We start from the raw sequence: 14,220 nt of genomic DNA on the forward strand, positions 1-14,220 counted from the left end.
GTAAATCTTTTATCTAGATACAGTAATGCGGGGTCTGCAATTTGGAAAAAATTCAGTAAATGACAGATAGTTTTTTGTTGTAAATATGCTCTTTTTGACTTAGAAAATGTTAACAGCTAATACTAATCCACCTGTGCTAGCATATTTGTAACAGAAACACTGTATGTAATTAACTGAATTTATTCCAAGTTACAGACTCTCACTGTATGATGTTAGTTTATTTTTGAAGAACAAGAATCTATTTTGATTTGATTTCATCACAGTTGTCACTATAAATACTTAGTATTCTGCAAAAATATGAAGTTTTAATTTTTTTAACTTGCAGACCCTTTAGTTAGTCACTTTGCTCCATCCACATAATTTCATTCAATCGCAGAAATAGCATCGTCATTCACAAATGAATGGTCTGTTGTTTGTAACTGTTACCTGTTGAAATGAAATTTTGTAGACAAATTCCAATTACCCCTTTAAATGGCAACAAATCACCAATGAGTGAACCCTTCATCGTTATTAAACGTCAAACTGAAGAAAATTGAAACTGAAACATTGGAGAAAAATTCAAAGCAATAAATTAAACAAGGGAAGAGGGAATTCATAACGTGAAATAAGTAAATAAAATTTTTTAGCGAAGATCGGATAGAGAATAATAAAATGTTTCAGATGACATTTCGAATTAGGAGACCCATAATGATTATTGCCACCTCTTTATGAGTCTTCATTTACCTAATAGTCAACTATATTTTTCGATTTTACTTCATATTTTAAATTTTTGAGCGCTTAGAAATATTACTTTTCGAAGAAATAATTGCATTCGAACATCATGTTAAACTGGTGTGGGTGATGTCTGAAGATGAAACTCTCGACGAATATTTACGTATTTGAGAAGTAGGTAATAATCAACCAAAGTGCCAGAGAAGAGTAGCTACTGACTAGTGATTAAAATTATATGAATAATCAAAATATAGTTCAGATGGAACCACAAAGTCCAATAAACAATATCGCCTATATGGATCATCACTTCTGAAAAAAATCAACAATTCTTAATATTTCTCCCACATACCACAAATCTCTACTTTAAATTAACAGGTTTTTTTCAGTACGTTGCATAATATTCTCTTTGTCGCAAATGAAGGGTGCATTTCCGGCTGAAAAAATATTTATTTATTTATTTATTTATTATACAAAAGCCGAGGTATAACCTATGTGGCTCAAAACAAATAGAACAAAAGAAGAGACACAGAATGGGCAAGATGTACAAAAAAAAGGCGGATCAAAATGAAGCATGTATAATTTATTTGCTCGTTTTTTTGTTTTCATTTCTTTCGATTTTAAAGATTTTCTGAAGTTGAATAAATTTTTCCCAACAGTAAATATTTCTTCTGCAATGTGATACAATATGTTCTGTATTCACTGAATAGATAGGAAATAATTTTATACTTTATCTTTCATAGTGTTAGGAGTGTATACGTTGACGACATCTCATTTCTTCAAAAATAATATACATTTATTCCTATGAAGGGAGAAGAATAAATAAATGAACTGGCTGACTTTCAAGCCCATGTGGTCGTGGGCGTTGAAGCCAGTTCTCTGGTACCTGCACTCTACGACGGTTACTATATTTAACTTTTAGGTTAGATTTCTTCAGAAGTCCGGGTTCTTTCTCACCCTCTTGAAATTAACTTATTTTATAGGGCTCTTCTAGAAACTCGAGAGTTTTTGGGGAACAAATGTTTCTGTGTCATCTGAATATTCTCAGCCTCCGTTTTTGAGCAGAACATCACCGGAAGCTCGATGGAATCTGTTGAATGAGTGGTCCTCAACATATTCCGATGCAACCTCGGAAATTTTGGTATTCACCGAAATTTCAAAAAAAAAACTAAACATTAATATTCTATATGACATTCAAATGCATTAAATCAAAAAGCAATATCTCGAAAGAGCACTAGTATACAGAGGGTAAATGAATAATTGCGAAAAAATTTAAGGGGTGATTTCTTGTCAAAAATTAACGTGAATCTTTTATTTGAAATCGTTTTTTTTTTTAACAGCCCTTAAGAGTTTAGATACAGCCTTCTAAAGATGGCACCTGAAAAGCATTTTTTAATTTTTTGTTAGAAACCACAAAACTTAACGAAATGAAATTGAGCAGACATTCATTGTATGGAAGAGAGAAGATCATCAAAAAATTTGTTGGTGTTTTCCTTTAATGTCAGCTTGATTGTTGATTAATTTTTTTTCGATAACCATTACTTTTAGCAAGAAAATACAAAAGACCTTATTTGTTCGAAATTAATGAAGCTATCAAGAATTATTTTTTTAATGGTATAATATGAATGGGGAAAAAAGTTATTGATAAACAAAATTTCGGGGTGGCTTTTTCTACCCCTTGTAATTATAGATTTTTGTTAATTGGCGTCCTGCTTTTATAAAATGCTGAATTCAATTCATCTAAGCAAGAGCTGCTGAAAAAAATTTATATAAAATTAAACACACTAGGTATTCTTTGACAAGGAGTTACCTCTTCAGTTTTTTCGCAACTATTCATTTAGTGTATAGTTTAGATTGAATAAAAGTCCATTTTGATTTGCATATTAAGATTAGGAAATGAATAGGAAAGATAGATCAAAATCAGTTTTTACGATCACAAAATTGGATTTTCCGCTAATCCATGATTATCCCTAGTGCAATGTAATATCAAATGATCAAGGTTCGAATTATTCTTCTTGAGAATTTAGGCGCGATTCTGACCCCAGTTCTATCATCCCATATCATATCAAAACAGTACACTATTATAACGGAACGTTAAAATGAATAGATATACCAGTGGTCCCCGCTCTATACTACTTTAGATATATACCACAACCCTTTCATTCGTTCACCTACGTATTACATTGTACCGATTTACAGCTGCTCAGATTATTATCTATTCATTTTGGGTACAAAGTCGTCGAGTGCTAGGTGTGAGTCAAAGTGCATTAGTTAGGATGAAAATTAGTATGAGGGATCATTGTCAACGTATCGAAGTAACTTTCTGTAGTTCTGTGCTCTGTGGAACTATGATCAGCCCTACGAGGGGAGAGGGGGGGCTACTGCGCAAGTCGACTTTAACAGAGGGGTAGTTCCATTCTACAGTTCCCGCTGGTTTGGACTTGGAGTAGGTACCACATTCTCGGCAGATGTTTAAATAGTTGTAACTTTAAATTATGTTAATTAGTGGGAACTGTGATGTAACTTGTGATACTAAATTAAGCGAATACGTTAATCAGTGAAGTTTCGTTCGTTTTTTGAGAATATAAATTGTAAGTCTACTACTAGCTTAGAGTATCTTTTAGTGATTTGGAGAATTGTTACAACTCACTTCTTTGTCTCTAGTAGCGCCGTTTTACTGGTCCTTTGTACTGTTTAGAGGCAGGCGCCTTCTTTCTCTTTGTTTCAGTTCTAGTATTATTTGCCCCTCTTCTATTATTGATTTTGTTGTTGTTTGTAGAATTTTATATTTATTATCTGTTGATTAGTGAAATCGAAAATTCTTTGGACACTTGTATGAATTGTACAGGCTGTTCTGTAAATACAATAACATGAAATTATTTTTATGTGTTGCAATGAAGATATGATTTTCTCAATTTCAAACAAACCTTCAGTAAGTAGGTATCCTTATTCATTTTTCATCTAGATTTTTATTGAGTTCGAGAGAATCTATAGAGGCTGTAAATGAATAGGTGTGAGAAAATTTAAGTGGTCATTTCTTGTCACAAAATAGTGTGATTTTTTCATATAACTTTTTTTTGGAAGTCCCTGCTCAGATACGTCGCCTAAAGACGGCACCTGAAAGGCCATTTTAATTTTTTCTATGGGCACATGATATTCGTCCACTAGGAAAATTAAAGTTCCAGGATATTTCCGTGCTTTCCATTTCACATCAATTAGAAACTCAAAGTAAAGAAATTTCTACACACTATAGTTTTTCACCTTTTAACTTTGCAACAATGTTTACGTGCTACTTCAACCTTAACAAACACACAATAGGTAGACCTAGAAAAGTACGTTAGTCTATTAGAATATAGGAGTTGGCAACGGTTTCTCACTGTTCGAACAAATTGACCATAGGTCCTTCAACCAGAACATTCCATTTTATAAACCAACAAAATAATATAAATCCTTGAAAACAAAATATTTACATCTAAGAGGAGCGGAAAATATTCAGAGTTTCAGAAAATAGACATTTAAAAAAAATTGCGACAAAATCGCTAATCTTTCTACATTAATAGCTACTAAATAAAGCATTTTTTATTAGAAAGTAAAGATTAACTTCGTATTGTAATTGTTATTGTATGCCTCCGATGGGTTACGTAATTCAAGACGAAGAGACTGAATTTACCAAAATCCTCAATTTTCAAATTATTTAGACTGCATTATTTAAATAACTATGAACAAAAAATCGAACTTTGTACCATATTCAAAATGGTAAATTCATAAAAATAATTAAATTATTTCACTCCCTTCTCTGGTACACATTTATAGTCCCACCTGAAAGATCTAGCTTTCGGTACATGTCAACATATTAATTTTTTTATCATGGTAGAATTAAACATGGAATCTTATCTAATGTGAATCGAATAGTACACCATCAAAACTATCAGAAGTTAATAGATATATTATTGTCTCATTTTTCTGTTTTCATCAGTCTCGTTGAGAAAAAATCTTATCTGGTCTGGAAACATTTTATTAAATGAGATTGATAGCTGGTGTCATTCATTTTTACTTAGTGTTCTTATTCATTCATCAGCTTGAATCATCATTAACGATGTGACTGCTGTGGGAATTATCAATGCATAAAATATAATGGCAGTACTTCGGTCGATCGGTAATTCTGAAATAATCTACAAATTTCGTTAATTGCTTTATTATTTCCTTAGTTTTTTTCACTCTTTATCATTTTAATTCATCTCGCTACTCGAGAAGGTATAAAAAATTGAAATATCTGAGTCTGTTTCGAACCCTCCTCCTGATGGCTACAAAGTGTATGAAGTATATTATGAGGATGATTGAAGTTTTCATTAATCCGCCATAGATTGATAGGAGATCGTGTCGTAAAAATTAATCAACTTAGTATCATTGAGGCACACAGGTCTTTCATATTATTTTTTTTAGGCAACCCTGGCATTTCATAATCTCAATGGTAATAATGTCGATATTTTATTGGTGCCTTTTATTGGAGTCAGGAATCTTGAAATTACCGAAACATTCGATTTTGTTTCAGCTGAGAATTTCCCATTTAGCTCAAGTAGAAACCAGAAATTCCGATAGACCTCTACAATGCATTGTTGTTTTGGCGCCATTCCGACTCAATGAAGACAACCCCACTAGCTTACCTTGTCCTACCTGAGAACAAGATTCCCATTTTGCTATAAGCGAATTTTCTCTTGTTGAAGTTGAATGCAAAATAGTTGTTTCTGGTTAGGTTTGATTTTCTGAAAATTTGTTTTCTTGTACATTTTAGTCGAGAAAAATTATATGTGGGGAATTTCCCCCCTCTTCTAACAGTACTAAAACACCTTGCGAACATTAGACGTTTGTAAGGAGACCCTACTAACATTCTTGAGAAGCGGTTTTTCTAGTTTGCGGATGAAATTTGTATTGTCTGGTGGCTCAACGGAGAGATACTTTTTTGGAATTTAATAATTTATCTGCGGTTCACTTTCTTTCAATATACATTTTTTATATGTAAGAAGTAAAAAATTATTCTAAACAATAATAATAACTCTACATATTGTTTCTTTTCACTATTTATGATTCCACTTTTGGAATAAAACAATTTTTACTATTCTCGTGGTGAAATATTATAAACCGGAAAGTATGGAATTTGTTAACTGTGAAATTTTGCTGGTTTTCAACAGAATTCTCGAAAATCTCAATCATCAAATCATGAATTTTCCACATTTTATTCGCTTTTGCGTGTTTATTTTGTTTATTAACTCATTTGGTGGCAATAAAATATACCATTATTATTGTTTGTTCAACTTTTAGTCAGTGAATTTCAATATTTTTGTTTTCATTGAATGATTTTCTTTCTTCTCTTCATGTCATATGTTCAAAATGTACATGCCTGAGAAATTTGCCGTACCTGGATCCTGGGATAGAATATTGAAAGTTATAAGCGCTTCTCTGAGTACCTACTGCCATTATAAATCTTCACCGACCCTTCATGTCGAGTACTCATTACGAAAATTACCAATTCGAAGCGGTCACAAATAACATAAAGTCATCTCTCCAGTCACTCTCTCGTCAAAAAACCATTCAACGGATCACGAAGCTTCATGGAATTTGTAGAGATAGAATCAAGAAACGTGGGACCCCAAATACCGAACGGATTTACCTGTCTTTTTTTGTACGGGCGCATTCGAATAGAGAACTAGACCGGACCTGTAGAATTATAAAATGTTTGAATGGGCCCGTTTCTTGAGTTGGGACCGTCTGGGTTTCTTCGAGAAAGAAATTTCGGACAGTCGGTTGTGGGCTACAACGTGGGGTGTTGTATTTAAAATATTTATTCTGAACCAACTAGGTGAGTTTTGTTCAATCCGTTACTTGGCTACGTCGTTCTGCAGCAGATAATGATCTTTCTCGTGAGATGCATTCATATTAACATAATATTATTAATATAATATAAATAAATATCGGTAGCACGAATATAGAAAACGAATAAAACTTTGTAATAAAAAAAATTAAGTTCCCGCACTACGATCGATGCATAGCAGTGGCAGAAAAGTCTTCTTTTTTTTTTATTCTTATTTTTATCGATTTAAACTCAAATCTAAAATTCGTTTACCAGCATAAATTCATTCTTCTATCTCTTCATATTAGCCCGGTTGTTTGTTTTACTCTTTATACTTTACTTATTCACAATAGAATATTTTTTATTTTTTCTTCTGTAATCTCAGATTATATAATATAATGACTGCAATCTATATATACCTACAAGGGTTGTAGAAATTATTTTCTTGGATCGAAGCAGATTACTGGATTTTGTGACCTATTCATTGTGTTTTGCTCAATGAATAGTGTACTATCAGCCTGACATTATTTTTCACGATCTGTCCAAATATATACAGGTTATATGAATAATTGAGAAAAATTTCAAGGCACGATTCCTTGTCAAAATATAGTTTTTTTGTCAAAATATTATTTTTTTAACAGCTCCTGCTTACAGATTTTCAAAGATGGCACCTGAAAAACAATTTGAAATTAAAAATTGCTCTTCAGGTGCCATCTTTAAAGGGCTGTATCTAAGCGATGAATGCTCAAAAAAAAAATTATAAGAAAGAGCCACACTATTTTTTGACAATGAGTCACCCCTTAAGGTTTTTCTCAACTATTCATTTATACTCTGAGTGAGTAAAAAAATTCGGTATCAGGTCAATTTTCATTTTAAATTACGCAGCTTTTCATGTTTAATCAAGGAGTTTGTCATATACCCTTTTTGAGAAGTGGGGGTAGCTCAGTTTTTCAACTGAGAACCTTCATTAGTACCTGAAATAAGTAGGATTTTTTTTAATTTTTATTATTGGAATGAAATGGATAACCTTATTGGATAATGCAATTAATTACAACTTCTTTGATAATTAGGTGAATAAATAATTATTATCAATAATAATAATGAACACCTGTATTTCCATAATATGAATTAAACAATAATATACAAAGTAACAAAATTTGTATACTTCGCAGTATACAGGTAGCCGGGTTTAACGTTAATATTACTGAAAAAACTTCATTTTGGAGAATATTGTTTTAAAATCTGATGAGACAATTGAAATTCAGTAGGCGGCTAAATTCCTGAGCTCGTAGTCTGATTGGAATTTTCGATCAGCAATTCAAGAATCCAACCCTAAACTGAACCCTAAAAAACAAACCCCGAAAATTTTGATGTTCTATGTCTGAACTTTGTACTTAGCTTGAACCCCCATCTTTCCCAGAGAATTATATAAACATGTCAATGACAAATATAATATGAATTAACGGCATGCAGACAAATTATTGAATTCTCAAAAAAATTGATTTGTCTGCTCGCTGTTGATTTTTCAAATTATATTTACATATCTCAGAGATAAAACTCCTCTTTATATCAATTACCTATTCTATTGAAAGAATTAGTCTTGTGTAATTTACACCCCTAAATTGGCCGTTGAAATCTGAAAGTTAAACATTAAATTGTACCTATAGTGAAAGCTCAGCACCAAGAATACATATATAGCTCTTCATTCGGGCACATACATCCTCCTGTCTAAATTCATTTCCTTGACAAGAACTTTTAAGAGGAGTTTATACCACGGGACTTACTTGCCATTCATATTAGCCGTCAGGGCGGGGGAAAGACTACCAGAATCTGGGGTGTTGCCAGAACACATGAACGATCTGTAGACGCTATGAATATTACAATAGTTTCCAAATTGATCGAATAGATGGCACGTCTTTTTTCAATTTGAGTAGGTTTCGAATTGTAGCCAATGGCGAGACTTTTCGAGAAATTTTTTTACTTGGAAATACATTAAAAAAATCATTTCACCTCGGAAAGTGAATGATGACATGAATCTTCAATGAAAAAATTTTCCATTTTTTTTTCGTTAGACGAATAAAAATATTTCTCGCATTCCGAGGTAACTAACTGATTGAATTAAATCAAAATGAAAAGTCCAATTATTGGTTTCTGATGTCAGATATACCTTTTCGTTTTTTGAACTGACCACTGAAACGGTGTGGACCACTCTTAATGTTCGTTATATCCATTGTATGCAAAATCCAATAGATTCTAATCCTTCTGTTCAATATGTTTGGGTATTATTAGTATTATGAAGTGAACTCCATTTATTTATTTGTTAATGGATTGTTTAACTGATTCAAAATCTCTTTTCAGGGATGACGGGTAACTGAAGATGGCTTCACCTACCCCTTCGATAGATTCATTGCACAGAGCAAACTCCATTGGATCTTTTGGCGAACACGGAGAATATCTCTCGTTTCCACCTTCAGCCGATTCACCTCTGTCGATCACCGGCTCATCTCCTCCAGTCAGCGAATCAATTGACAGGGATAACGACCATAACGAATTCCACTGTCAGCAGTGCAGAGATCCTGTAGGAGACCCAAAGATAATCTCTTGCGGCCACATATTCTGCTCCAACTGTTTGGACAAAAACCAATTGATCTGTCCTTGTTGTAACACTGAGACCATTGAAGGTATTTTAAACAATTTGTTATTTAGTCCAGAAACCACATCAGAAGTATTCCACTCTCCTGTAAGGTGCACTGGTTGTAAGACGAAAAAATTAGACGCAGTTGCACGTTGCGTTGATTGTGCCAATTATCTGTGTTCGAATTGTGTTATGGCCCATCAGTTTATGCATTGTTTCGAAGGCCACAGGGTTGTTAACCTGGCCGATATCAGGGAAGAACCCAAAAATAGCATCATATCCAATACCGCCATGATCAACGGTGAAAAAACGATGCTTTGTCCGAGACACAAAGGAGAAACCCTCAAGTTCTTCTGCAGAACTTGCTCTGTACCTATCTGCAAGGAGTGCATAAATATGGAACATCCTGTAGGCATCCACGAGTACGAACATATAGGGGACGCCGTAAACAAGCAACTAGAATACATCCAACACGCAATGCAAGAAGCTAAAGCTAAAGCGGCGGATGTGAAGAATGTCGTTAAGAACATCGAACACGTGTCCGCAAGAATGCAGGTTCAATTCCAAAAAGCACAAAACGAAGTCAACGATACTTTTATGTTTTACAAATCGATGTTAGAAGAACGCAAACAAGAGATACTGAAAGAACTAGAAAGTGTTTACTCAACGAAGACATTAGCGTTGGATGTAGCTGGACAGAAAGGCCAAGACACGGTGGACCAAATCTTCAAAACTTGCGAATTCGTGGACAAACTGAACAAATGTGCGAATCTCATTGAGATACTGATGTTCAAGAAATTATTAGATACAAAACTGCAAGGTTTAATGAATTTCAACATAGATCAGAACGTGTTGCTGGCCGCTGAACTGGAATTCGTATCTAATTATCAGGCGATCCAGGTGGGTGTTAGAAATACATTCGGTTACGTTAGATCCAACTCTGAAGTTCCTGGTCCAATACGACAACCGCCTATTGCGAGACCAACTGGAGGCTCAAGCTCTAGCGGAAGTAGCGTCAACGGTAGTTCGGGAAGCTTGAATGGAGGTATTCATTCCCAGTTCTCCTTAGGCGGGTCTAGCCAATCGACGTCGCCCTTCGACTCCAATATCATTAGTAAGAGATTCAGCAGTGCCAATAGTCTTGGTCCCTTTTCTACCACCATTGGTGATTTGGGAATCAACGGTATCAACCCTTACGAAAAATGGTCGAACGGCGGAAGTGAAAGTATTTTCCAAACCAACAATTCCGATCCCTATTCTTTGACCAGCTCAAGTCATCCGGATTCAATGCTCGAGCTTACCTCAAAACTGATGTCAACCGCTATATTTCCGCCTAAATCACAGATCAAGAGACAAAAGATGATCTATCATTGCAAATTCGGTGAGTTCGGCGTTATGGAAGGACAGTTCACCGAACCCAGTGGCGTAGCCGTCAATGCTCAAAACGACATAATTGTGGCCGATACGAATAACCATCGAATCCAAATTTTCGACAAAGAGGGCAGATTCAAATTCCAGTTCGGCGAGTGTGGTAAGCGAGATGGTCAACTTTTATATCCCAATCGAGTTGCCGTTGTACGTACATCTGGCGACATAATCGTGACCGAAAGGTCCCCAACACACCAGATACAGATCTATAACCAATACGGCCAGTTTGTGAGAAAGTTCGGTGCTAACATCCTTCAACACCCCAGAGGCGTTACCGTTGATAATAAGGGGCGCATAGTTGTAGTGGAATGCAAAGTAATGCGTGTTATTATTTTCGATCAGACCGGTGCGGTTTTACAGAAATTTGGATGCTCCAAACACTTAGAATTTCCGAATGGTGTTGTAGTCAACGATAAGCAAGAGATTTTCATCAGCGATAACAGAGCTCACTGCGTAAAAGTCTTTAGTTACGAGGGAGTCTATTTGAGACAAATAGGCGGTGAAGGGATCACTAACTACCCTATAGGAGTAGGCATTAATTCCAACGGTGAGATTCTGATTGCTGACAACCATAACAATTTCAATCTCACCATCTTCAGTCAGGATGGACAGCTGGTATCTGCGTTAGAGAGCAAGGTGAAACATGCACAATGCTTCGACGTTGCTCTCATGGACGATGGTTCCGTAGTGTTAGCCAGTAAAGATTACCGCTTGTACATCTACAGATACGTTCAAGTACCGCCTATTGGCCTCTAAAGGCGCCGCTGTTCCGTGAGTTCGCAGACAGGGTCTCCAGCCGCCATTCCCTACACTTTTTGTTGATGCATTCTTGAATGGAGTGGTCTGATGCTGGTCTGTTGTCATATATTATTGCTATTTATATAAATGTCCAAAATTGTAAACAATATTTATTCATTATCGCCATAATTTTGTATCGTAGCGTATAATCAATTCACATACTGATATTTTTAATATTTGATGTACGATATGATTATTATAATGACGATGCTGACGCGTTAAGATGACTGGTTAAATCCAATCAAATGATTTCAAGTGATGCTTCTCTAACGAAACAGGGGTATTATTGAATTCAATTCAAGTATTAACCAGGCATCCCAGTACATGGGCCATTGTTGAAAATTGAGCATCAGTTTCCGATATTGATAAGATAATTCTATTTTAATATGTGTACGATGCTGTGTATGTCATTTTTTAATTGATTAAATGTTGTTGTCTGCGGGATGCCGCGTTGTTAGCGACCCTAGTCATCCACGAACTGTACTTTTTATAGACGTTTTATTTAGTTTTTCATATCAAATTTATTATTGCCTGTGCTGTTATTGCACAATGCATTTTGTAGAAACCGAGTGCCGTGCCCAACCAGCAACTATGACCGCCAGTTTCTTTTTGACATTATTTGTTTGATTTTTATTACTGCTGAGTATTTTCATTAATTTTTATTTTTACGTTAGTGAATGCAAGTGTGTGCCTGCAATAATTACCAATCTCTATTAATTTAGTTCGTAGATAGTAGTTTTATCGATAGCCGTTTTTTGTTTTTTTTTGGCATAAACAATATTCTTCTGGAGTTTTTCTGGTTTGTTTTCCGTCATTTCCACGACAGTATTATTTTTAAGTTTCCGATCGTGCTCGTTGTTGAAACAAATTAGCTCATATAATACTCAGACCCTATATCCAGACCATGTTGACGTATTTAATTGTTCTCTGAAGGAAAACGGACCAGTAAAAATACCTCGATCATTTTATTCTCGATTGCATATTACAGATGTGTGGTCAATCTCCGTAATACTACCTGATTGATTTTTTGTTCTGACGATTTGTACCTCGAATTTAACAATCCAGTATTCTATTATTGTGTTTCTTTTCTTTAGAATCGAAAATTGTTGTTGTGTAATGTGCTTAAGTTTTATGTTTGTTTTGTTTGAGTTACTTAAGATCCGTATGACGAATTGTTTTTGTTGTCGAATATTGTGGGACCATATTAAAACAAAGTGTCAACAGTTCTGACAAAAAATCAATCATGCATTGAAGTTGTTAATGCTGCCTAGTATAAGATATTTGCCACGTGTCGCATGTTGACATATCTGCCGAAACTTTGTTTCCGGTAAATTATAAGACTATTTGTAGATGTAGTTTTTCTCACTATATTTTGATTTTATTATTAAAATGTGAGCACACTTTGACGTGATCTCGAATCGCCTCTCTTTTTTTATGAAATTCGCTTGGAGTCACGTCCGATGTCGCTCAATAATTCAATCCATCGTTATCATAACTTTATGTATTATTTATATTATTATTATATACATTATTGTTGTTTTTGAGCCGGAGGCGAGGTTTATTGAGAGGACAGGACTGCATGATCTCATGTCTTAGCAGTTTCTGTTTGCACTTTTTCACATCACTGGCGTGATTCTTCTGGGTGCGCTTCTGACAAGTGTTATGTTGTTTCATATCTTTAAATAGTACTCTATATTTTTCTATTGTTCCTGGACCATCCTTGGAAGCGCACCCAGTATTTAATTGTCAAATTGTAGCCGTTCGGTCTTTACTCCACTCTTTAACTTGTTGTTATTATCACTTTAAATGATAATCTTGTTCTTAAATTAAATGTAAATTGTTTTGTTTTTCTTTGATTTTTTGTTGTAAATGCTTTTTGATTAATAATACCAGTTTCTGCAGTTTTCAGTTTGAGTTTTTTTTTCTTTTTCAAGTAGCATTAGCAACCTTCTTCCCCTTTCCTTCTTTGTTCAGCTTCAGCACGGCACGAGATTTTTAAAACAAGATTTCTCAGATCGTTTCCTGGTGAATGCATTCCTTATTTGTTGTAGTGTAGAGTATTGATTATCGAACAGGCTATTGTGCGAACGGAACCCACAATATTGAGCAATTGAAAACGAAATAAAAAAACGATTTTCCATTTTTCAAAACTTGCTTCTCCAGCTATTTTTTCAATTGAGTCTAAAATAAAACAGCACATGCTTCAAAGAGAAAGACGAACGTTAATGAATGCCTACGTTTCGTTGGAACATAAATTCAATGTAAAGTTGGAATTATTTAAGTGACTTCTCCCCAAAAGCTATAACTTCTATAGCTTTAATTGAATTGAAACGATAGTATGAAGATTCATTGATGTTCTGATTGGGCTAGCCAAACTAGCTGAAAGCTGTTTCGAATTCAGACCTTTTCTGAGCATTGTCGAGAGAAGACCAATCTCAGACAAGATTCAAGTATTCGTATCTCATTTTCTTAATACTGTTTAAAAACAATCTTCCTGGGCCCAACTAAGCAAAACCTATAAGTATATAGGTGTGTGTGATTTTTTTCGTATCATAGTCATTAGATTAGTAGCATTGTAGTTTCATTAAATAGTAGTAGGCCGTCTCTAATCGGGCGCCATATTGAATAAGTATTTTTCGGTAAGACTGATCAACAACACATTTCTTCTGAAAACCGACATAGTGATAAGGACGCTGTAAAATGATCAACTGAAAGATGCGCGACCCGATTCTTCATTACTGCGCACAACGGTCGCGTATCCTTATTAAGAAATATTATCACTCAGAGATGTTGCGTTCACCTT

General features: G+C 34.6%; 1 protein-coding gene across 16 annotated transcripts in view; it reads left to right on the top strand.

The window, feature by feature from the left end:
* LOC123310579 (brain tumor protein) overlaps positions 1–13,325 on the top strand; it is a 187,710-nt gene extending 174,385 nt beyond the window's left edge. For 15 of the 16 annotated variants that reach the window (XM_044894113.1, XM_044894109.1, XM_044894114.1 and 12 more), the window contains one exon: positions 8,915–13,325. In XM_044894113.1, coding sequence (XP_044750048.1) covers positions 8,934–11,375 — 2,442 coding nt within the window. In that variant the 5' untranslated portion in view covers positions 8,915–8,933 and the 3' untranslated portion in view covers positions 11,376–13,325. Of the gene's footprint in view, positions 1–3,161; positions 3,300–8,914 lie in introns of those variants that run through there. The other variant, XM_044894118.1, reaches the window with a different exon arrangement.
* Positions 13,326–14,220: the final 895 nt, after the last annotated feature.

This window comes from Coccinella septempunctata, chromosome 3 (genome assembly GCF_907165205.1).
Source record: "Coccinella septempunctata chromosome 3, icCocSept1.1, whole genome shotgun sequence".
In the NCBI taxonomy this organism is placed as follows: Eukaryota; Metazoa; Arthropoda; class Insecta; order Coleoptera; family Coccinellidae; genus Coccinella; species Coccinella septempunctata.